Source organism: Arachis ipaensis, chromosome B7 (assembly GCF_059453495.1).
Source record: "Arachis ipaensis isolate K30076 ecotype BB chromosome B7, ASM5945349v1, whole genome shotgun sequence".
Lineage (NCBI taxonomy): Eukaryota > Viridiplantae > Streptophyta > Magnoliopsida > Fabales > Fabaceae > Arachis > Arachis ipaensis.
In genome coordinates this window covers 120986812-121010132 of record NC_142442.1, presented here as the reverse complement: position 1 = coordinate 121010132, position 23321 = coordinate 120986812, and the positions used below count along the sequence as shown (strand labels likewise).

Below are 23321 nucleotides of genomic sequence, written 5' to 3'. Positions count from 1 at the left end.
TGTCGTTGTGGAGCCCGAGCTTATCGAAGGCTCCTCGGAAGAGGATGTTCGAGTCTGCCCCGGTGTCTACCAGTATCCTTCGTACTAGCCCTGTTCCGATTCTAGCCGAGATGACGAAGGGTGCATCTTCGGCCGAGGTGCCGTGCTGGCAATCCTCTGGTAAGAAGGTTATCGTGTTGTCGGCCGTAGTGATTGAAGTTTGGTTTCTGACCGCCATTACTTTGAGATCTTTTTTCATTGTTAGTTTCGACTTGCTCGATATGTCCTTGCCCGTGATGACGTTTACGATGATGGTCGGGTCGTCTTCTGGGCTTTCCCTGGGGGGTTGCCTTTGGGTTCTCGGGTTACGCCCGTCTTTTTCCGGTGACCTGTCTCTTTCAGCACGTCTTGGTTCTCTGATGATTTTGGCAAATTCTGGGAGTTTGCCGTCTCGTATGGCTTGTTCGAGGGCGTCTTTAAGGTCGAAACAATCTTGTGTTTTGTGACCGTAACCTCGGTGGTAGTCGCAGTAGAGGGTTTTGTTGCCTCGCGTCCTTTCTTTGAGTTGTCGGGCTTTCGGAATGATGCCTCGATCTGCTATTTGGTGGTATATTTCGGTAATTGGTACTGTCAGGGGCGTGTAATTAGAGAATTTGCCAATTCTTGGTGGTCGGTTTGTATTTGTCGGCCTGGGGTGGTTCCTTTGATTCTCTTTGGGTGGTGGATTTTGGCGAGAAGCCGAGTTGCCGTTTTGGGTGTTGCCGTGTTGCCATTTGTTGGCGGCAACAACCTGGCTGACTTCTTCGTCATTGATGTAATCTTTGGCGACATTCTGGATCTCGTGCATGGTCCATACTGGTTTAGTGGTGAGGTGTTTGCGAAAATCTTCGTTCATGAGTCCGTTGGTTAAACAAAGGCTTGCGACGGAATCCGTGAGTCCGTCGACCGTTAGGCATTCGTCGTTGAAGCGGTCGAGGTATTTCCTTGTGGATTCTTCTTGTTTTTGCGTGACCCCTAGCAAGCTGATGGGGTGTTTGGCTTTGGTGATTCTAGTTGTGAACTGGGCCATGAACTTTCGTGTTATATCGTGGAAACTGGCTATGGATCCGTTTGGGAGGGCGTTGAACCATTTGATTGCCGGTCCTGCAAGGGTTACCGGGAAGGCTCTACATCGGACTGCGTCGGCCGCTCTTTCTAGGTTCATCCTGGCCTCGAAGGCCGTTAGATGTTCCTGGGGGTCTTTGGTCCCATCGTACTTCATGTCGGTAGGTTTGTCGAAACCTTTGGGGAGTTTCGCTCTTAAGATTCTCTCTGTGAAGGGTGTAGCTCCCATTATTATGTGGTCGTTTCTTGTGCGCTTGGTATTTCGGTATCTCCGATCTTCGTCTGAGTCGTGTTGACGACTTAGATCTCGGGAAGCGCTGCGGTTGTGTTTCTTGTTGTATCGTCGTTCCGGCGATTTCTCGTGATCGTGGTCGTGTGAGGCGCTGCGACCGTCTCTCCTATCGTGTCGTTGGGTTGGTGACCTGCCGTGGCGAGATCTTGATCTGGAAGTTACCTGGCTTCCGCGTTCGTTGTTGTGTTTTTCTCTGTTAGTCAGTTTGCCTTCGAGCTCCTGGACCCGGAGGCAGAGATCCTGGATGATCTGTGCCGCTTTGTCCCTTGCTTTCTCCGGATGTCGTTGGTCCGTGACGACGTGATCGTTCGTGTGGTGGACAGTACTTGCTATCTTTGCTTGGTTTGTGACCTCCCGGTGTTCCGGAGTTGGGTTACGCGGTCGGGAGTCATCCTGGCTTGAGGGGGTTTCCTCCAAGACGTCCCCCATCCGGCTCTGCTGGCGCAAGTTCCCCACAGACGGCGCCAATGTACGAGATGTCTCCGGTACGGTTTAAAGGGTGGATCGGGAACCCGCAAACCTGAGCTGAAGCCGGGTTGCCTGACTGGAGCAATGGGGGGAGGTACCTGCAAAGACACTCCGACGCTCAAGTCAGAATAGATCTAAGAGGTAGAAGGTGTGTGGAATGAATGAATACCTGGAGGGACTTTTGTCCTCTATTTATAGATGATGGGTATTCTTATCTTATCTTATCTGGTTAAGATAAGATGGACGTGTGAATTCAAAAGTCGGTTAGGAGCTCTAGAGGGCCGGCTTTTTGGGCCTTCTGAGTGAGGTGCGGGTCGGACCCGAGAAGCCGGGATTGGGTACAGTCTCGGGTCCTGGATCCGTGGCTCGGATCTGTAACACATATATTTAACCATTTTATTTATTCTCTTTACTTATAAAAAAATTTAATATGATTTCTTATTCATTAAATTTTTATATTTCTTATTTAAATAAAATTTTAAATAAAAATTTTCATTAATTTAATTAACTTCTTTTTTTAATGAATTCTTTTTTATATCTAAAAACTTTTTTATTTTATCTATATTTACATTTTTTATTTTTAAATTTTTTTGTCTAAAAATTAGTTGATATTTAATATTCCTTTTTTCAAAATAAGTATCTATTTTATCTTTTAATTTTATTAGAAAGTTAGTATATCTAAATAAAATAATTATTTAAATACATTTTTTTAAATGAATCTAAGAGATTAAAAAACAGTTATTTTGACATATAAAAATAATTGTATAGTTTTTTAAAAAATACAATGTCACGAGTCAAGACTTTATATATAATTAATGAGATTATCCTAACTTCAAAAACGGTCTGAATTCTTTTTACTAATGCATTAATGATGCTAAAACTTTAAATATATTAAATCTATATAAATATCATAATATCATTTTTAGAAGTAATTTCATTTTAAAAATTTTAATTTCAAATTGCTTACCTGGTGATAATATAATGTATATTTTAGAAGGGACAATAATTTATAAAATTAACAAAAGGTTATTACTAGCAATTAAACCCATAATTTTATAAGTCACCAAAAAAAAAAAAAACCCATAATTTTATAGCTATGTACAACTTTTTAATGTTATGTATGTATGTCTGTCTTTTCTTTTATTGTACAAAAACAAGTGTAATAACCCTACCATGCGCGTGATAAATTTGAAATTATAATTTTAAATTATTTTGTTAAGATTAATTTGAATTATAATAATTTGATTAATAAAAATATAACATGTTATGTATTAACTCTAAAATAGTTATTAATTAGTTTTAGTAATTTATTTTTTTCAATAAATCAAACATATATATTCAATGTGACCATAAATATATAATTTAGTAATACTTAGACTTACTAACAAATTTTTATATATTATTTTACTGTCAAATAAGAACATATCAAAATTAGCTCAAAATAAATAATAAATTATTAGAGAATTCTAATGCACAAAATTTTCTACTAAACAATAAATAATTTAAACTCATTAAAAAATAACTCAACACTTTTTTTTATGCTTGCAAAACATATACTTGGAATAATATTATATCAATATTAGTATACAGTTTTACAATCATCGACCGTATTTACTATACGTGACTCCTTCTTAAAAGTTATTCTACACACATGTGCAGTCGGAAGATAAATTACTGGACTTTATTTTATTTTTCTAAATTATTATAATTATACATTATTCAGTAAATGCTAATTGTAATATAATTGTAATATTGTAATATAATTATAATAAAGATATTTTTCTAAAATAAATTTAGAAGAGAGAATAGTGCTTTCATTTTAGAGAGAAAATGAATTCATGAGGAATTGACACTTCACTTTTATTAGTTGATAATCTATTAAATATTGATTTTATATAATTATAATAAAAATATTTCCCTAAATTAGTATAATCATGTATTATTTGTTAAATGCTAATTATAATATAATTATAATAAAAATATTTTTTTAAAATAAATTTAGAAGAGAAAATAGTGATTTCATTTTAGAGGAAAGATGAATTCATGAGAAATCATTGACACGTTATTTTTATTAGTTGGAAACAAATCCAGTTTTAGTATATTTCTCATTATTATATATTTTTCTCTAATAATATATCCACTGTTTTCTTTCCTTTGTTTCAGCATTTTGAACTTGGATTTAACTTCTTATAGTTCTTACTTCTCAGTCATTCTATTAGATGTAGTTGATAACAATTGAAATTCTTCTATTAACATAGGAGAAAAATATATTATTATATGATAAAATTAATATGAGTATATTTTGTTATTAAATAAATAAAATTAATGTAAAATAAAATTACACGTAAAAAAAGTAAAGAAATTAAAATTAAAATAGCAAAAGTGATAAAAAGATTATTTTTATGTATAGAAGATTAGAAAATAGTAAACTTTTAACTAAATTAATTATCTTTTGTTGTATTCATAAAAATCAAATCAAATAATTGATATATAATTTTAAATTGTGTGATACTTAAATATCTAATCAAATCAATTAATTGATATAATTAATTCATCATAATGAATTGTATTTAATGAGTTAAATAAAATAAATTAGGAAACACTCTCAGAAGCATGCTACGTTGACTCTATCATTAAATGTAAAAAATCGATTTTTATATAATAGAATAGAATAGATAGATAGATAATATAATAGACACCGAGAAAGAGAAAGATAAATATTTTAGATTCTAGGTTGTTTCATTTAGATGTTGCAATGTGGGTATCACATTATTTTACTTATTCTATTCTATGGGCCCTTTTGTAATTTTATTTCAGTATCAATGGAATTTCATTACCTTTGAGTAATGAACTAAAATCTAAAATGAAACTGAAAAAAAAAAGTAAAGAGTATAAAATTATTGATTGAAATTTAATTTAATTTTTTGTTATTATAACAGGTATTTTTATTCAATATACCAACACTGTACAAAATTAATCATAAAAAATATAAAATATAAATAAATATATTGAATTAAGAGTTAAAATTATATTTGTTATCTCATTTTTACTTTTAGCAACACAATAAAATATCATGTACTCAACATAATTTAAGATGCAAATTATAATTAATTATACTTTTTATTTTAAAACATTTAAAATTAATCTTAATATAAATAAAAAAATTAATATATTGAATAAATTAATAGAATAATATAAGTTAATTATTTTTTTGATCAATTTCGTTGTTGTTTTTTTTTTACTACCTTTAAAATTATGACTTTTTTTTTAATTTGACCATGAAATAAAATTAGAGTTGTTGGTCTATACCATTAAAAAAATTAATACTATGCAATTACATTTGTACATATAACATGTTCCTAAATTTTTATATGCAAAACTTAAGATTCTGTATTTCTTTGTTTATGTCATAAATAAGTATTGTCTAATTTACACTGATCCGTATTGATTCAAAAGTTTGAAAATTTTTGTACGTATTAATTTTATATTTAATATTAAAACATGATAATTTATTATGTTATTTTACTATTAATGTATGTAGTATTACATTATAAAATCTAAAAAGTAAAATAATTATTATATAACTTAGATGGATTGGACTAAATATAAAAATATAAAACAGAATTGTATTATTAAATTTTAATAATTTTAATTAGTTAATAATATAAAATAAGATAGAAGTAACTATTTATAATTGAATAGTTTTGGTTGATTAGACTAAAAAAATAAAAAATACTCTAAATAAAAAGCCAAATTAACTTTAATATTAAATTTATTAATACGATTTTAATTTTATATAATAGTTAGATAATAGATTAGTAAAAGCAAATGGAAGGATGATAAAATATTCTTTTAGAATAATTAAAAGAATAAGAGTATGATATTATTAAAAATAATACATTTTTATGTTTAAAAAATTATATTTAAATAAAATATTTGTAAAATATAAAATTTAACATAGCTTCATGAATATTAATCATTAATCAATTATGAACTAACATAAAATTATAATACAATTTATTTATAAAAAAATAATCAAAAATTAATATTAATAAATATAAAAATCATCCAAACACTTTGATTAAAAGTATGAGTAGTTAATTATTATTCATTATTAATAATATTTTGTTCATAAAAAAAACTAAAAATATAATTATTCATATTTAGATTTTAGAAGAATAAACGTATAAGTAACAAATGATCTATTTTATCATGCATATTATGATATAATGAATTATAATTAATTAATTGGTATAAATTATAATAAATTATATGATATTTAAAAAGAAAATAAAATGAATAAGAAGAAAATAAAAAGAAATAAAAGAGATAAAAGACTACAATAAAATAAATTGAATGTGAGAATTTTTTTTTTTTACAAAATTTTATATCACATCCGTTTCAATAATAATAAATAAAAATACACAACTTGATATCTAAGAAAAAATAATGAGATAAAATCATAACACAGTTCTAAAATAAAAGCTTAAATTAAACCATAATATCATTGTACAACACAAATTGAAAGTAATTTCACACTACAATATACCACACAAATAGGTAAATGGCTTAAGCTTAAGTACGAAATTTTTTTTATTTATGGATACATGATAACACCATGGTCTTTAAATACTTCATGTATAACATATCATATATTGCTCTGAATGATGAGCACGGGAGTTGAAGAGTATGTGGTGGTTTGTATCCACGATAATTGCCTTCTTGCGACAACGCCTCATAGGAAGAAAAAAAATTGTTGTAAAAGCTACCCAATGAAAGAGTAATTGGTAAATGAATGATATTTTTTTCTAACATATATGGTCTTTTATAGTGATAAAATAAAAATGGAAGGAATAAAACTTTGTAATTTTATATTAGGAATAGAATTTGATATTTATTCTAATAAAATTAAATAACTAATTAGTTATAATTCATGTATTTAAATAAATAAAATAAATTAAATAAAAATATGTTTAAAAATTAATCAAATCAATTAGTTGATACAAATAATTAGTATAATTTATTTTATTTGATTTATTGAATTCAAAAAAATAAATTAAAAAATAGTTTATTGAATTTAATAAATTAAAAAAATAAATAGAAAAATATAGGGACAATAATTTTTTTAACTAAATTAATCTGTATTTATTGTATCTAATCACTATAAGTAAAATAAATTAAATAAAAATATTTTTAAAAATTAATTAAATCAATTAGTTGATACAAATAATTAGTATAATTGATTTTATTTGATTTATTGAATTCAAAAAAATAAATTAGGAAATAGTTGATTGAATTAATTAGTTGATATAATTAATTTGTTATAATTGATTGGATTTAATGAATTAAAACAATAAATAGGAAAATATAGAAGACAATGATTTTTTTAACTAAATTAATCTGTATTTATGGTATCTAATTAGTATAAGTAACAAATCATCTATGTTATTATGTACCTTATAAATTAATGAATTAAAATAATTGATATAATAAATTATAATTATTTGATTGATATAAATTATAATAAATCATGTGATATTTAAATATCTAATCAAATCAATTAGTTGATATAATTAATTTACTGTAATAAATTGTATTCAATGATTTATAAAAAAATAAATTAAAAAACACGCTCAGAAGTATGCCACATTCATCATTAAGTGCAGAGATTCACTTTTTATATAATAAAAATATATATTATTATATATGTTATAGAAATATGATTTGATTCTATTAACTTGCCAAATTTTTTTAGTTTGCCACGCATATTCAGCGTGAAATTATAATTTTTCTAAAATAAATTTAGAAAAGAGAATAATGTTCTCATTTTGGAGAGAAAATGAATTCATGAAAAATTGATACCTCACTTTCATTAGTTGATAATGCATTAAATATTGATTTTATATAATTATAATAAATATATTTTCCTAAATTATTATAATCATGCATTATTCATTAAATACTAATTGTAATATAATTGTAATAAAGATATTTTTCTAAAATAAATTTAAAAGAGAGATTAGTGCTTTTATTTTGAAAGAAAAATGAATTTATGAGAAATTGACACCTCACTCTCATTAGTTAAGAAAAAAAATTCAATTTTAGTATATTAAGTAGAAGTATATTATTATTATTATTATTATTATTATTATTATTATTATTATTATTATTATTATTATTATTATTATTAAAAATATTTTCGATTGATAATTGATAAGTAGTTTAATAATGTATTAAATATTAATTTTATATAATTATAATCAATCTATTTTCTTAAATTAGTATAATTATGCATTATTCATTAAATACATTCATTTTGGAGGAAAAATGGATTCATGAGAAAACGACACCTCACTCTCATTAGTTGGGGAAAAACTCAGTTTTAGTATATTAAGTAGATGCTTCATGTCAACTACTCCAATGAAGATGTCAAAAATATCTTCTTATGATGATCTTTGTTTAAAAAGTGTGACTTATGTATTTACCAACACTTTAAATGAAGGTAACACTTTTATAATATATAAAAATCAAACTCTAAAATTTATGATCCAATAGTCAAAATAAAATATCTTCACATGATAACAATCATAAAATCTTCATTGGAGTAGCCACCTTCATTTATTATATATATGTTTGGGGTTTATTAATATTTAAATATAGTAAGAAAAATCTGAATTTAAATACAAATATAAAACACAATTTTTTGAATTTATATTTTTATCTTTAAAATTAATTTAACTATACATTTGCGGATCAGATTGAATCAGATCAGATCTCGAAAATATTCATAAAACATAAAAAAATTTTAAAAACTTATTTTGATTAAAAAAAATTAATAAAATTTCTTTTTTCTACTTTTTTTTAACTTATTTACTCTTAAAATATTATTAAACATACTTTTTTTAAATAATAAAAATAAAATAATACAATATATATGATAATTATTAGTTGAAATAAAACATAAAAATAATATTTATTTATTTATTTATTTATTTTTGCGGATCTGCAGATATGCGGATACCTACATAAAATTCGCAATCCAATTTTATTAGTGTACGGATCGGATCGATATCCGCAATTTTCGGATCGAATTCGGATAAATACCGTGGATATGCGGATCAAATCTGATCCATGAACACTCCTAAATATTTGAAAGTATGGCTAAAAATATATTGTTAGATTATTATTAGACTAAAAGAATTGAACTAATGGCTAAAAGTGCTGGTCAATTTGATTATTCAATTTGATTTATTATGTTTATATTATTTCTTTCATAAAAAATAACATGATATGATTATTTATAATTTTGATTTTATTTCAACTAAATACTATTTCACTTATTTTTTCTTAGAAATGGTTTTTTTTTAATTGTATAATGTCATAAGTTCATTTAGAAAAAATAAAATGGCTAAATGTTATAAAGATATAAATTTTTTTTATTTAACATTGACTTTCATAAAAAATAATGAAAGGCTATTATTTCTAGTTTCGTGGTGTCACTTGATCATGTGTGTATATATATAAAGTCTTTGATTCAATTCTTAAGAGTAAAAAAAAAGTATTTTTATATATATATTTTTTTAAAAAGACCAACGAATTATGAATACACTAAAAAGACTGATTTTAATATTCTAAACATCTTTATATACACACGCGCACACACATACATACATAGATATATATATTAGGTAGAAGTGTGTTTAAATTTGTAGGACCCCTAATTTTTAAAAGTTATCAATAAATTATTTATGATGTATTATATTTATTTAAGATTATTTTAGAGATTTTTATATAAAAGTTGAGTAAACTCTTATTTATTATTTAGAATTGTTATAATTGAGAAATAATTAATATTTTGTATGTCTTAATTTTAATATATATATTTTTAACCTTATTTTATAAATAAAGGAGAATTAATTTACTTATCTCCAATTTTTACTAAATTGGTATTTAACTGAAAATTATTTAAAGATTATTAATTAAAAAGTATTTTTAAAGATGGATACGTTATATTTAATTTGATATTTACTGATCTTGCCTGGGAAATAGATTGGCTTCAACTCCTCGAGATCAGCCGAGTTATGTGCTGCAAGGTTGAACGTCCGTCTCTCAGAATCCGAGTTCCTTATGTTCGTTGTAGGTTTGGGAGCACGAGCAATACAAAGGGGGTGAAGTGTACCTGCAAAGACACTCCAATGCTTAAGTCAGTATGGTGTCAAGTTCAAAAATTGTCCTTAAAAAAGATACTTTACCTTTCTTTTATAGATATTTCTTCGTCCGTTACATTCTGGGTGATAAATTGTCGGTTTCTGTGATGATTGATTTCGTAACCGATTTATCATACCGTTTGAGACGTCGGTTATGATAAGAGTATTGATGTCACCGAGTTATAGCTCATAAAGGCCGAGCAATAACGGCAAATGACGAGTTATGGTGGCTGCCAATAACGGTTATGAGGCCGAGTTATAGCTCGTATTTATGGTGACCATATCACAGCCCCCAAGCTTAGCCTGAGGAAAGTTTTTTAATGAAGCAGGTTGAGCTTTTGTGATGAGTTATAACTCGGTAAAGTGGATTACTGAGTGAGCCCCCAGTTCAACGTACTTCATTAAATCAACTTTCTATTGGTGCGACGTGGGAAATCGTGTGCGCTTTTTATTGAGGAGAGAGAATGAGTGGTAGCTTCATTAATATTTTGATGGTTTCCAATGCTCCTTTCGCCGTTTGATGTGACTGAGGCAAGGGTGATATTTGGAACGTTTTTGTTTGTGATTAATTTTTTCTACTGATTGAAATTTGGGCGTTTTGGTTTTCTGCTTCTTGTGTGAAGAATGAGCAAGAGAGGTATGGTCATGTCTATGTTCTTCTAATTTCTTTCTTCCCCCGTTTTTTGTATTTCTTGGTTGCATGTTTGTTTACTGTTTCTGATGGGGTTTGAGAAGGAAAAGAAAGTTGGAATAGATTGGTCTTATGACTGGGTTGGGGATGATGTGAGGTCTCGGGGGTCATTGTTCTGTGATGAAGTTGCTGTTAAGGAGGTGGATGCTAGTAGGGTAGTGAGGCAGAATTCTGGAGTTGGGGTTGAGTTACTGCCCTGTAGTGTTAATGATAGGGTTTATCACCGGGGTAGAGGCTTTGAATTTTTCTATATGCACAGCTGCATTCTTGAAGAGTTGAGAGTTAGATTACCCTTCACTGATTTCGAATATCAGGTCTTGAGGCAGTTAAACTGCGCTCCGTCGCAGCTTCATCCAAATGGGTGGGCGTTCCTTCGTTCTTTTGAAATTTTAATGGAGTTTCTGGAAGAGGTGCCGTCTGTTGACCTTTTCTTTTCGTTATTTCAAGCCAAAGGGGTGTGGAAAGGTGGTTGGATAAATTTCAATAGCACCCCTGGTTTTGGCATTTTCAAATTGTACAAATCTTCTTTCAAAGATTTTAAAGAGATGTATTTAAAGGTTAGGAGTCTGAAAAAAGATTTTCCGTTTTTCATAGATGAGAATCTGGCTGAGAAGTTTCCATTGTATTGGTGCTCGGAACCCCAAAATATACTCGGACCTAAAGTTATCTCTCCGAGAAATGTTTGTTTGATTGAGTTTCTTGTTGAAAATATCGGTCAGGGAGACCTGATTTCAATGTATGAGCTTCTGTACTGGGAGCAGGATAAAGATGCTGTGGTAGCTTATTTGGGTGAGTTATAGGATTTTTTCTAAGGTGTTTATTGGTTTTCGTCATATTTCTGATGTTGTTTGTTTTTGCAGGTGGTAAATACCCTGGTGTTTCAGCTGCGTCTCTGAGGACACGTTTCAAAAATAAAAACCTGGAGAAGGAGGTATCGTCATCTAATGCTGAGAAAGTTGTTGGGACTGGCGAGGTTACTCAGCCTCGTCAAGGTCGGAGGAAGGTGATTGCGAAGAAGAGAAGGAAGTCCGACCTTGTTGAGTTGTCCGATGATTCTGATGAAAAGGAGTTAGGGGTTCCTCTGGAAGAGATACAGGCTTTTATGGGTAATCAAAAAAGGCTTCATGAAATTTCTGAACAAAGTGAGGCATTTTCGGTTTGGGGAAAGGAATATCCCTATATGGCTATGGTGGACGAGTATTGCCAATCGTCGGCTGATGTTTCTCTTGCAAAGGAGGTTGGAGACATGGCTATTGGGCAGTATATGCAGGTAATAGCCGACTGTTGTTTCTTTATTTTTCTTTTTTCTTTGGGAGTCTTATGAATTTTGGTTTATTTCTTCCTCCAGGTTATTGGCCTGCGCCTTGCAAGTCTTGGGCATAGCCAAGAGTTGAAGTATAAGAGAGTTACTGCAGAAAGAGGAGAGGTTTCTGTTTTGAAGGAGGAGTTGGTTAAGAGTAAGAGTGCTGCTGCTGAGCTTCAGGCGCGTTTGACTGAGACCGAGAAGTTGTTGAAGGAGACTAAAGAAAGTTATGTTAAGGATGTGAAAGATTTGAAGAAAAAGGAAAGTGATATGGCAAACATGCAAACTCGGCTTATTGAGGTCACTGCTCAATTTAAGGATATGGAGAAGAAAAAGGCGGATGAGATATTGGATTCTTTTGTTGAAGGTTTTGAAAGAGCAAGGTTGCAGGTAAAGTTTTTGGTACCAGATGCCGATCTCTCTGGTATGGATCCTGGAAAGATAGTGCGAGATGGTCAGTTGATTGAAGATGATGGGGACGCAGAAGATGAAGCTGATAATGCTTAATGTGTTTTGTTAGAAACTTGTTTGAATTTGTTTTGCATATGTAATAGTTAGTTGGTGTGTTTTGAACTTTGTTGAATTGACTTGTTTGAATTTTGAATGTGATGCTTTTTGTAAAAGCTGTTTGCGATTGTTCGGAAAGTGTTCCGAGTTTATTGGCCTTGTGGCTGATGATTTTATTTGGTAATGGCAGGTTGTAGCTTAGACGAGTATTGGCGTTTGTCTGAGCTGTATTGATAGAGTTATATTTGATTGATAATATCATTCGTACAGTTATTTGATAAAGAATAAGATAATATTCGTCTCCTATATATTCGGAGTCTTTCTGAACCTTTTAAATACAAAGGTGCAGGTAGGCTAGCCTCGTTAAAACCTCTCCAAGCAAAACCCTTTGGGATAAAATCTTGGTAGTAGGAAAAAGAGTACAAGCCTGTCCCTGCCTTTTAACTATAAAATTTCTTTAGGGAAGATACGTTCCAAGTATTGGGTAGTAGTTTACCATCTATTGATTCGAGTTTGTATGCTCCATTGCCGAGTACTTCTGATATTCAGTATGGACCGTCCCAGTTTGCTGCGAGCTTTCCATGCGAGGTTTGTTTCCGAGCAGTTTCTGTTTTCTGAAGTACTAAGTCTCCTGGCATGAAGGACCTGCTTTTAACGGCTTTGTTGTATTGGCGAGCTATCGCTTGTTGTGCTGCTCGTTGCCTTAATGTTGCGATGTCTCTGACTTCTTCAATGGTATCGAGTTCGGTTTGCCGAGCTTCCTCTTGATTTCTGAGTTGTGTTCTGAATGAGCTTTGCGAGATTTCCAAGGGTATCATAGCCTCGGAGCCATATACAAGTCTGAACGGTGTTTCCTTTGTTGATGTTTGTGGGGTGGTGTTATATCCCCAAAGGACTTCAGGTATAAGCTCGGCCCAGAGCCCTTTGGCATCATCTAGCTTCTTTTTAAGTGCGTGCAGGATGACCTTATTTGCTGCCTCGGCGAGTCCATTTGTTTGAGGATGTTCGACCGAGGCGAAATGCTGTTTTATTTTGAGGTTCTGCAAAAAAGATTGAAATTTCTGATCGGCGAACTGGCGACCATTGTCAGTTATGATATGTTGAGGTATGCCGAAACGGCAAACAACGTTTTTCCAAACGAATGAAATCATTTGCTGGGATGTGATTTTTGCCAAAGGTTGGGCTTCTACCCATTTGGAGAAATAATCAATGCCAACAATAAGAAATTTTACCTGGCCCGGTGCCGTAGGGAACGGATCGAGTATGTCTAAACCCCATTGGTTGAATGGCCAGCTGATATCTGAATGATGTAATTGCTCTGCTGGTATGTGTATTAGTGGTGCGTGTCTTTGGCAATTGTTGCATGATCGGATTTTTTGTTGGCTGTCGTGCTTTAAAGTAGGCCAGAAAAATCCAGCTCGGAAGACCTTTGATGCTAAGCTCTGAGCACCTGTGTGTGTGCCACAGATTCCTTCATGTGCCTCAGCTAAGGCTATCTCAGCTTCCGAGTTGTTAAGGCATTTGAGTAGAGGCCGAGTATAACCTCGTCGATACAGTGTTCCATTGAATATTGTGAAAGAAGATGCTTGCCGTCGGAACTTTTTATTGTTTTCGACCCCTTCTGGTATATTACCTGTTTGTAAATAGTGTATAAAGTTGTCCCTCCAATCCTTTACCTGTGTAACACTTAACACATTTGTCAGAGTAACAGTGGGTGATGTTATTGTAAATTGTTGCAGCGTAGATAACTCGGACTGTGTACTGCCGAGTTTAGATAAGATATCTGCCCTTTGATTTTGTTCGCGTGGTATATGTTCTATTTCAAATTTGGTAAATTTTGTTGATAATTTTTTTACTAATAACAGGTATTTAGAGAGTAGAGGATCTTTTACCTGAAAAAGGTCGTTTACCTGCTGTACCACTAGCAAAGAATCACAATATACCTTTATCGTTGAGATTCGGAGATCTAAACAAAGTCGGAGTCCAGCGAGTAGTGCTTCATACTCGGATTGGTTGTTGCTGGCTTTGAAAGCTAAGTGTATTGAGTGTTCCAATATGAATCCGTCTTCGGCCTCCAGACGAATTCCTGCTCCACAGCCCCTATTATCTGAAGAGCCGTCTACATATAAGGTCCATTGTTTTGCATGATCTTCTTCGGATGGTATTGTAAGCTCAGCGAAGAAATCTGCCAGAAATTGAGACTTGATCGGTCCTCTGGATTGGTATCTGATATCGAACTCAGATAGTTCGACTGCCCATTTTATGAGTCGTCCTGCAATTTCTGGTTTGTGTAACACTTGTCTTAGCGGGTGATCGGTTCTGACGTGGATAACGTGGCTCTGGAAGTAAGGTCAGAGACGTCGCGCCGAGAATATTAGTGCTAGTGCGAGCTTCTCAATCCTTGGATAATTGAGCTCGGCATGCTGGAGAGTCTTGCTGACAAAGTATATCGGCTGCTGAACTTTGTTTCTTTCTGTAACAAGGGCCGAACTTATCGCCCAATCAGTAACTGACAGATATAAAAATAAATCCTCCCCTTGTAGGGGTTTTTGTAAAATCGGCGGTTGTGAGAGAGTTGTTTTTAATTTTGAAAAGGCTTTCTCACAATCGTCGTTCCATTCGAATTTATTTTTCTTTTTAATTGTTTGGAAAAAAGGAAAAGAAGTTGAAGCTAGGCAAGGAACAAATCTGGAAAGTGCGGCAAGTCGTCCTGTGAGGCGCTGAACTTATTTGACTGTTTTAGGGCTGGTCATATTCAGCACTGCTCGGCATTTGTCTGGATTTGCCTCTATTCCCCTGCATGTTAGCAAAAAACCCAAAAACTTACCCCCTTGCACGGCGAATGCACATTTCTCGGGGTTGAGACGCATGTTGTACTGGCGGATCTGGCCGAATATTTCTGTAAGGTCGCTGATATGATTATGTCCGATTTTTATTTTGGCGACCATATCATCCACATATACTTCGATATTCCTGCCGATTTGTTTGGCAAACACTTTATCCATAAGGCGTTGGTAAGTTGCACCTGTGTTCTTTAATCCAAATGGCATAACTTTATAACAATAGTTACCAAAATCAGTGATAAAAGCTGTTTTATCTTGATCGGAGGGGTGCATGAGTATTTGATTATACCCTGAATACGCATCCATAAAACTTAAAGTAGCGTAGCCTGATGCATTGTCTACTAAAGAGTCTATGGATGGTAGAGGGTAAGAATTCTTCGGGCATGCTTTGTTTAAATCAGTGAAGTCGACGCACATGTGCCACTTAACGTTTTGTTTTCTTACCATTACCACATTGGCTAACCAGGTGGTGAATCTGATCTCTTTGATAAATTCGGCGTTGATGAGCTTTTGTGTTTCTTCTAGTGACGCTCTCTTTTTCTCTTCGCCGAGTTTTCTTTTCTTCTGCTGCACTGGTCGGACTGCCGAGTTTATTGCTAGTTTATGACTGATAATCTGTGGGTCGATGCCGGGCATGTCTGATGGTGTCCATGCGAAAAGGTCGGTGTGATCTTGCAGGAAGGTCGTTATGGCCTCTAACTCAGATGTGTTGATTGATGTACCTACATAAGTAAATTTGTTAGGGTCATTATAAAAGTACACTTTTTGTAGGTCATCGGAGGGTGTTGGGCGCTCGAGGAAATCAGCTCTTGGGTCAAGGTCGGCCAGTGTGTGTTCCTTTTGTTTGAGGTTGACATTGTTGACTTGTTGTGTTGAGCGGTTTTGGAATTTCATGCTGATGTTGTAACATTGTCGTGCCTCTTTATGATCTCCATGGATTGTTACAACCCGATCGTCCTGCAGTGGAAACTTTACACAGAGATGAACGGTAGAAACAATGGCGCCGAACTTGTTCAAAAAAGGTCGGCCAAGGATGAGGTTATATGGATTGAAACAATCAACTACTAAATATTGAATATCATTAGTTTTTGAAAGAGGTTGCTCACCCAGTGTGGTATGTAACCACACTGATCCGAGTATTGGAACTCGTTCTCCTGAGAAGCCGACCAAGTCTCCTCCTGTGGACTGAAGCATGTTGTCGCTGAGCTTCATCTTTTGAAATGTGGAGTAGAACAGAACATCGGTACTGCTCCTGGGATCCAAGAGCACTTTTTTCACTAACAGATCCCCTATCTGCAGGGTGATTACCACAGGGTCATCCAAGTTTTGTATACTGGAGTTGAAGTCCGCGTGTGTGAAAGTGACTTCTGGTTGTGGATTAGTGGTTGCTACATCTTGCTGTGGTCCGTTTACCGAGCATATTGTTCTGAACGATCTTTTCCTTGCCGAATTTGAGTATCCTCCACTGGCGTATCCTCCTGAAATGCAATTGATTATACCTTGTGGTCTTTCATATTGGTTTGAAGATGCCTTCTCTTTTCCTCGGTTTTGTTCAGAGAGTTCGTTTGTTGTGGAGCTCAGGCCGTGCTTTTGGATGTGACCACTAATATATTTGTCGAGGTGTCCCTACCTTGCTAGTCGTTCTAATAGATCTTTGGCGACCACGCAGTCATCGGTATTGTGGCCGTGTTTCTGGTGGAAAGCGCAGTACTTCGATTTGTCCACGTTCTTTGCATCTTGGTAGGTACCGGCTTTTCTCGGTGGCTTGATCAGTTTTGAATTCAAGATCTCCTTGATTATGTCCTCTCTCTTAGTGTTAAACTGCGTATAAGAATCAAATCGAGGTGTTAGTTTAAAACTTTTCTTAGTGGCTGAGTTCTTATCATCGTCGCGGAAATGTGACTTGTCAGACTTCCGAGCTTGTCTGAGTTCCTCGATATCAATTTTTCCTTTTGCCTTTTCCCGAAATTCTGCTAGAGTCTTCGGCTTGGCTACTGCGATTGTCTCCTGGAACTTTTCTGGCCGGAGACCGCTTTTAATTGCGTGTAGATGGACCTCTGGGTGGAGGTCTGGTATGCTGATTGCGACCTTGGTGAAGCGGGTCATGTAGTCCTTTAAGCTTTCGTTTGGTCTTGCTTGATAGTGTTTAAGTAATCAGAATCGTGCAAGTATATTGCGGATCCGGTGAAATGTTCTTCGAATAACTTCGCCAACTGGTGAAACCGTGAAATGGAACCTGCAGGCAAAGCACACAACCAATCAAGTGCAGGACCGTCTAAATAATTCGGAAAACAACGACATAAAACTATATTTGATGCACCGTTGACGATCATTATTGATCGGAACTTCTTTAGAAACTTCCTCGGGTCTCCGAGTCCATCATAAGGCCTAAGGGTCAGCGGCAGAGTGAACCTCTTCGGTAGTTCGAAATTCATCACTTCTTCTGTGAAGGGACCTACAAGGTCGTCAGCCTCCTCTTTTTCATCTTCGGGCTGTTGCTTTTCGCCTCGAGCGGTCTCCGAAACATGAGAGGGTTGGGACTGATGTTCCTCGTCTTCTGCTTGCTGGCGATGAGCACCATTGTGCTCAATCTGAGCATGATTTAGTTCAGCGATTTGGGCAGCCATTAGCTGGTTCTTGTCGGCCATTCGTTGATTGGCTTGTTGTAGCTCAGCTACCATTCGCATGAGCTCGGACAGTGGAGGAGGCGGTACGTCAGCCATGGATGCAGATGGAGTTGATGGGACCAAAAGAAAAAATATGATTTTCTCGGCCCCACGGTGGGCGCCAATTGATCTTGCCTGGGAAATAGATCGGCTTCAACTCCTCGAGATCAGCCGAGCTATGTGCTGCAAGGTTGAACGTCCGTCTCTCAGAATCCGAGTTCCTTATGTTCGTTGTAGGTTTGGGAGCACGAGCAATACAAAAAGGGTGGAGTGTACCTGCAAAGGCACTCCAATGCTTAAGTCAGTATGGTGTCAAGTTCAAAAATTGTCCTTAAAAAAGATACTTTACCTTTCTTTTATAGATATTTCTTCGTCCGTTACATTCTGGGTGATAAATTGTCGGTTTCTGTGATGATTGATTTCGTAACCGATTTTATCATACCGTTTGAGACGTCGGTTATGATAAGAGTATTGATGTCACCGAGTTATAGCTCATAAGGGCCGAGCAATAACGGCAAATGACGAGTTATGGTGGCTGCCAGTAACGGTTATGAGGCCGAGTTATAGCTCGTATTTATGGTGACCATATCATTTACTATTATCTTACTTTCTATTTATTTCATAAAATTACACTACTATCCCTATTCTTAAAAAAAATACCTAAACTAAAACCCTGACCTAATCCTAATTTTATCTAAACCTAATTTTTTACCCTAACCCTCTAACACACAAACAGCACCCACACCCCACCCTTCACCCACGGCTCACCCTCACACACATACAGATACCCACACCCACAAAAGGAAGAAAGAAAAATAAAAGAAAAGGGAAGAGGGAAGGGGACCGAAGAAGGAAGGAGATGGGGGAGAAGGGAAGGCGGCGCGGTGGGTGTCACTGCCACCGTCGCCACTGCTGTTGACAAAAAAAGATCCAAGAGAGGGAAAGGAAGAGAAGCTGCGCCGTCGCTACTCCACTCCTCGTCGCCACCGGCCTTGGAGGAAGACCACGCCGCCGAACGGTCCTTGAGCCGCCGTTGACCAACCGAATTGCGAGGAGAGGAAGACGCGCGGGAAAGAGAAGACCACGACCAGTCCAGCCGCCGTTCCTTCGTCACCGCCGCAGCTGGGTCGCCGGGAGAAGGAGAACCCGACACGAAGAGGGTGAAGAGCCACTGTGGTTTGTTGCTCCCAGCTCGCTCTCACCATTTCCTGTGCGCCGTTCATGCTGCCGCCGTTCTGTTTGCTGCCGCCGAGGATCCCGTTGCCGTCGGATCTGTCGTGTCGCCGTTGAGGGAGCTCGTCACCGCTATGCTTCCATCAGCGCTGTGGATCTGCCTCGTCGCCAGAGTCACGTCACTGTTGCGAACCGCCGCCGTTCTGACTATTGGAAGCTTCCATCGAGCCTTTGCCTTCTTGGTGAGTGTTTTTATTTCCAGAACCTTTGAAAATTAGTATTTCAATATAGGTTGTTAGAGATTCTGAGCTGTTGATACCTTAGGAATTCGGTTCTGGTGATTGCATGTCAAAAATTAAGGTTGTTGCTGAGCCACTGAAGCCCTGGCCGCTGTTGGAGCTGCTGCCAGTTAAGTTTGGGGTGACTGGCGCGTCGTTCTTTTATTCAAGTAAGTGTCTCTACCCCGGGATCCTCGCCTTTGGTTTTCTGATATGTGTTTTGAGGTTTCCACGATATTGATGTTTTAGGGATTAGAAACTGAGGTTGCACGTCACGTTTGAGGCTGTTTTGCTTTTGAGGAAGCAAGCAGAGCTGAGGTTTCAATTGCATTTATTTCGGGTCGAGAGGAAAGGAATTTCTTGATTTGGATTATGGTTTGAATGTGTCGAGGTAGGGGTCTTTTCAAAGAACTTAATTTTATGATTTGGAGTTGTTATAAATGGATATTAATGTGATAAATGTACTTTTGGTGATTGTATAAGCCTTATGTATTGTTGGGCTGTTTTGTGATGAACGTATTTGTGGTTGGATTGGATTGTTGTTTGATTTGGTTATATGGTTGGTTGCTGAAATATTTCATTACAATTTTGGAAAACAAGTTGGTTCATTGAAAATGGATTGAGTTTGTATTTGATTTCTTGAATTATAAGAAGGATATGAATTTTCGAAACTAGTCTGATTTTAAATTGATTTGGTTTTGAACCCGTGGAAGGGATTGTATACTGGTTTGGTTGGAACCCGAAACGGGTGGCAAAGTCCAAGTTTTAGGGGAGATGCTGCCGAAATTTTATGAAATTCAAGATTTTGTTTTCAAATATGATTTAGAAAAGGATTGGATTCGAGAGATTCTATTGTTTGGTTCTCGATTTATTAGGAAACAGGTGATTCAAGTTTAATCTTTTAAGGAAAGCTTATGTTTTAAGTTTGATTTAAACATGAGGGGACCTATGTTTTGCGGTTTGCTCAAGAAGTAGCTTTGGAGGATTTTTAGCAGATTTTAAAGAAAATTGAATTTTGATTACTTAATTTCGCATTGCCTTTGAAGTATTCTTTAAGTTTTAACTAAACAAATCCGAGCCTTTGGAAAAATTTCCAATTTAAGAATGAAAAGAAATTGGGTTTTTTGGACTTAAATAATGTTGGTTTTGAAACTGGTTTGGAACTTTTGGCCTACATGCCTTGGTTTTGGTCTTAAGTCTCCATTTTAAATGATTTCAGTTTGAGTAATTATGATTCCGAGGATTTCTAAAGAGTTTAAGAAGTGAGGTAGGTTATTCTTCCCTAGAGTCCTGTGTCTTCTCAAAGAAAGTTCCATTTTAAGGTGATGATTGAAAGTCTCTTGGAAGTTTTGTAAAATGTTATATTAAGTGACTAAGATTTGAAAGAGAATTGATTTTGAGGAAAAGTTGAATTATGAGTTTGAAGAATTTGAGAAATAGAAAGTGACTTATGGCTTGAATAATGATTGGTTTGATATGAATTGTTAATGAAATGCGGAAATGATGATGGATGAATGATTATGAATAAATATATGTGGCTTCCGCACGTTTATCTGAGATACGAGTTTTCCTGGGTAAAGTACCGTAGCTTGCCACCACGTGTTCCAGGTTGAATCTCGATACTCTGTTGACCCTACGTCGTAAGGGTGACCGGACACGTATAAATTCCCGGATATGGATAGCCCTCAGTGAGTGATTTGAATGATGTATGAATGTAAAATCTATGCATAGACTCATGGGGATGCGCGACGGGGGACAGTCTAAGGTTTTCGGACTTGTCGGGTTGGCTGGATAACCGACAGATGAGCTCATTAGCCATAGGACAGGCATGCATCATATGCATTTATATGACATTGTTTGGGTGTGCAAATTGTAATTGGTTTGCCTATGTGAATAGTTATGTGTAATTGCTAATTGCTCTACTTGATATAACTGCTTGATTGTTTTTGAACCTTCTTACTTGTGTTTGTGACTGAAAATTGGTTGAATTGTGATGAATTAGTTGTTGGTTGAGTTGCTTGGGCCCAGGGCCGTGGTTGATTATGAGATGAGCTGAAAACTGTGTTTGGTTTGTGCTTTTGGGTTAGAAAAGTATGAAAGATTAAACTGGTTCAGCATAGACTTAATGAACCTATGCTTGGAACAGTTTGGTCATTCATGCTGTCTAAGAAAAACTTTTAAAAAGGCTTTTAGATTTCTGAGAAATTAACAGCTTTCTCTTTTAGAAAGGATTTCGGATTTTGAATGTTAAATCTTTGGTTTTGAAAAGAAGTATAAGGCAGTTATTAATCACTGTACTTAAAAAACGGTGTTATTTACGTATCTTATTATAAATTCTGTAACCCTATAGTGAGAACCCTTTCGAGGACGATGTTCTCACTCCCCTACAGGTTTTTTCCTTTTCAAGATATGGACGACGAAGCTTCTGAAGAGTTATATTTGTTTTCTGTTTATTTGACATTATTTTGTATGATCTTAGTTTTTATTTTTCCCTCGCCTTTATTTCTAGTGCATTTTGCAAGAGGGATAGGAGTTTTGATGTGTCATGCTTGTAATATTAATAATATGTAGATATATGTATATGTATCTTTTGTAAGTATTGTGGTTTGTTTTGTAAATGTGGTTATATGTTATCAGATAAGAAGCCTTTTGAGAGGTTATACGGTTTAATTATTTAAGCAGGCTCATATTTTAGCACTAAATATTTCAAGAGTCGTCGTAATACCTGAGCTATCAGAGTGGCGCAGCCGGAAGTGTGACTTTTGATAGTTAGGGTGTTACAAAATTCATCGTGTATATATTAGATAATTGATGAATTAAACATAAAATTTATTTTAAATATAAGTAATTTTAATTTATAGCAAAAATAAGAGAATTAAAATCATAGATTAGTTAATTTTATGTAATTACTAATAAAAATATATATGATACTACTTAGCAATCATTTCAAAATAAAACTCGCTTTTTTATTCATGAGAAAATTTTCATTTTATATATATATTTTATCTTCTTTGCATTAACTTAAATATATGTATAAGAAATCAAATAATGTTACATAGGACCTCATCTCTATAAAAAAAATAACTATTATTATTATTATTATTATTATTATTATTATTATTATTATTATTATTATTATAATAGTAGTAGTAGTAGTGTTATATTTCTAATAACATATAATAAACTATATTTATGAATTAAACCGAAATATCATAGCATTTGTTTTTTTTTATCTATACACTGTATGTATGATTGATAGTTATTTTAAAATATAAAGATAATTATTTAAAAAATAATAAAAATGTATATTTTTTTGTTAGACTAACAATATATTTTTTAATATGACTAAAAATCACTAAATGATATTTATTAAAACTAAATATTGATTAATTGTCCAAATTACCAAATATTTTTTTTATTTTTATACTAGTTGCATATTTATTTTTGTTTGATTTTAACATATGAAAGGGTCATTAGAAAAATGTGGCTTCAAATTTAGGCTTAGCTTACTCTACAATATATTATAGCTTGAAAAAGAAAAGGCTAAAAATTTTGCAATGCAAATACAAGTTGCACAAACATAAAATTTTTGAACCAATTCAAACGGGAGAAAGAAAAGACCAGTTATATGTGTTTGGTGAACTTTTCAAATTGCATGCTCACAATAATTTTGCCAACTCAATCTGAACCATAAAAATTAAAATAACAGAATGCCAAAAAGGTACAATAATATACTTAAAAACCTTTTATAGTTTATTCATCATTAACATAAAATATTATTTTTATTTTTGATATTTTTAAATTTTTAAA

General features: G+C 33.9%; 1 protein-coding gene across 1 annotated transcript; it reads left to right on the top strand.

Moving 5' to 3' along the window:
• The first annotated feature begins 10770 nt into the window (after window positions 1-10770).
• LOC148553925 (uncharacterized) lies at window positions 10771-12551 on the top strand. Its single transcript, XM_088492894.1, has 3 exons — window positions 10771-11530; window positions 11602-12011; window positions 12090-12551. Exons 1-3 carry the CDS (start codon window positions 10771-10773, stop codon window positions 12549-12551), a joined length of 1632 nt encoding a protein of 543 aa, XP_088349020.1.
• The last annotated feature ends 10770 nt before the right edge of the window (window positions 12552-23321 follow it).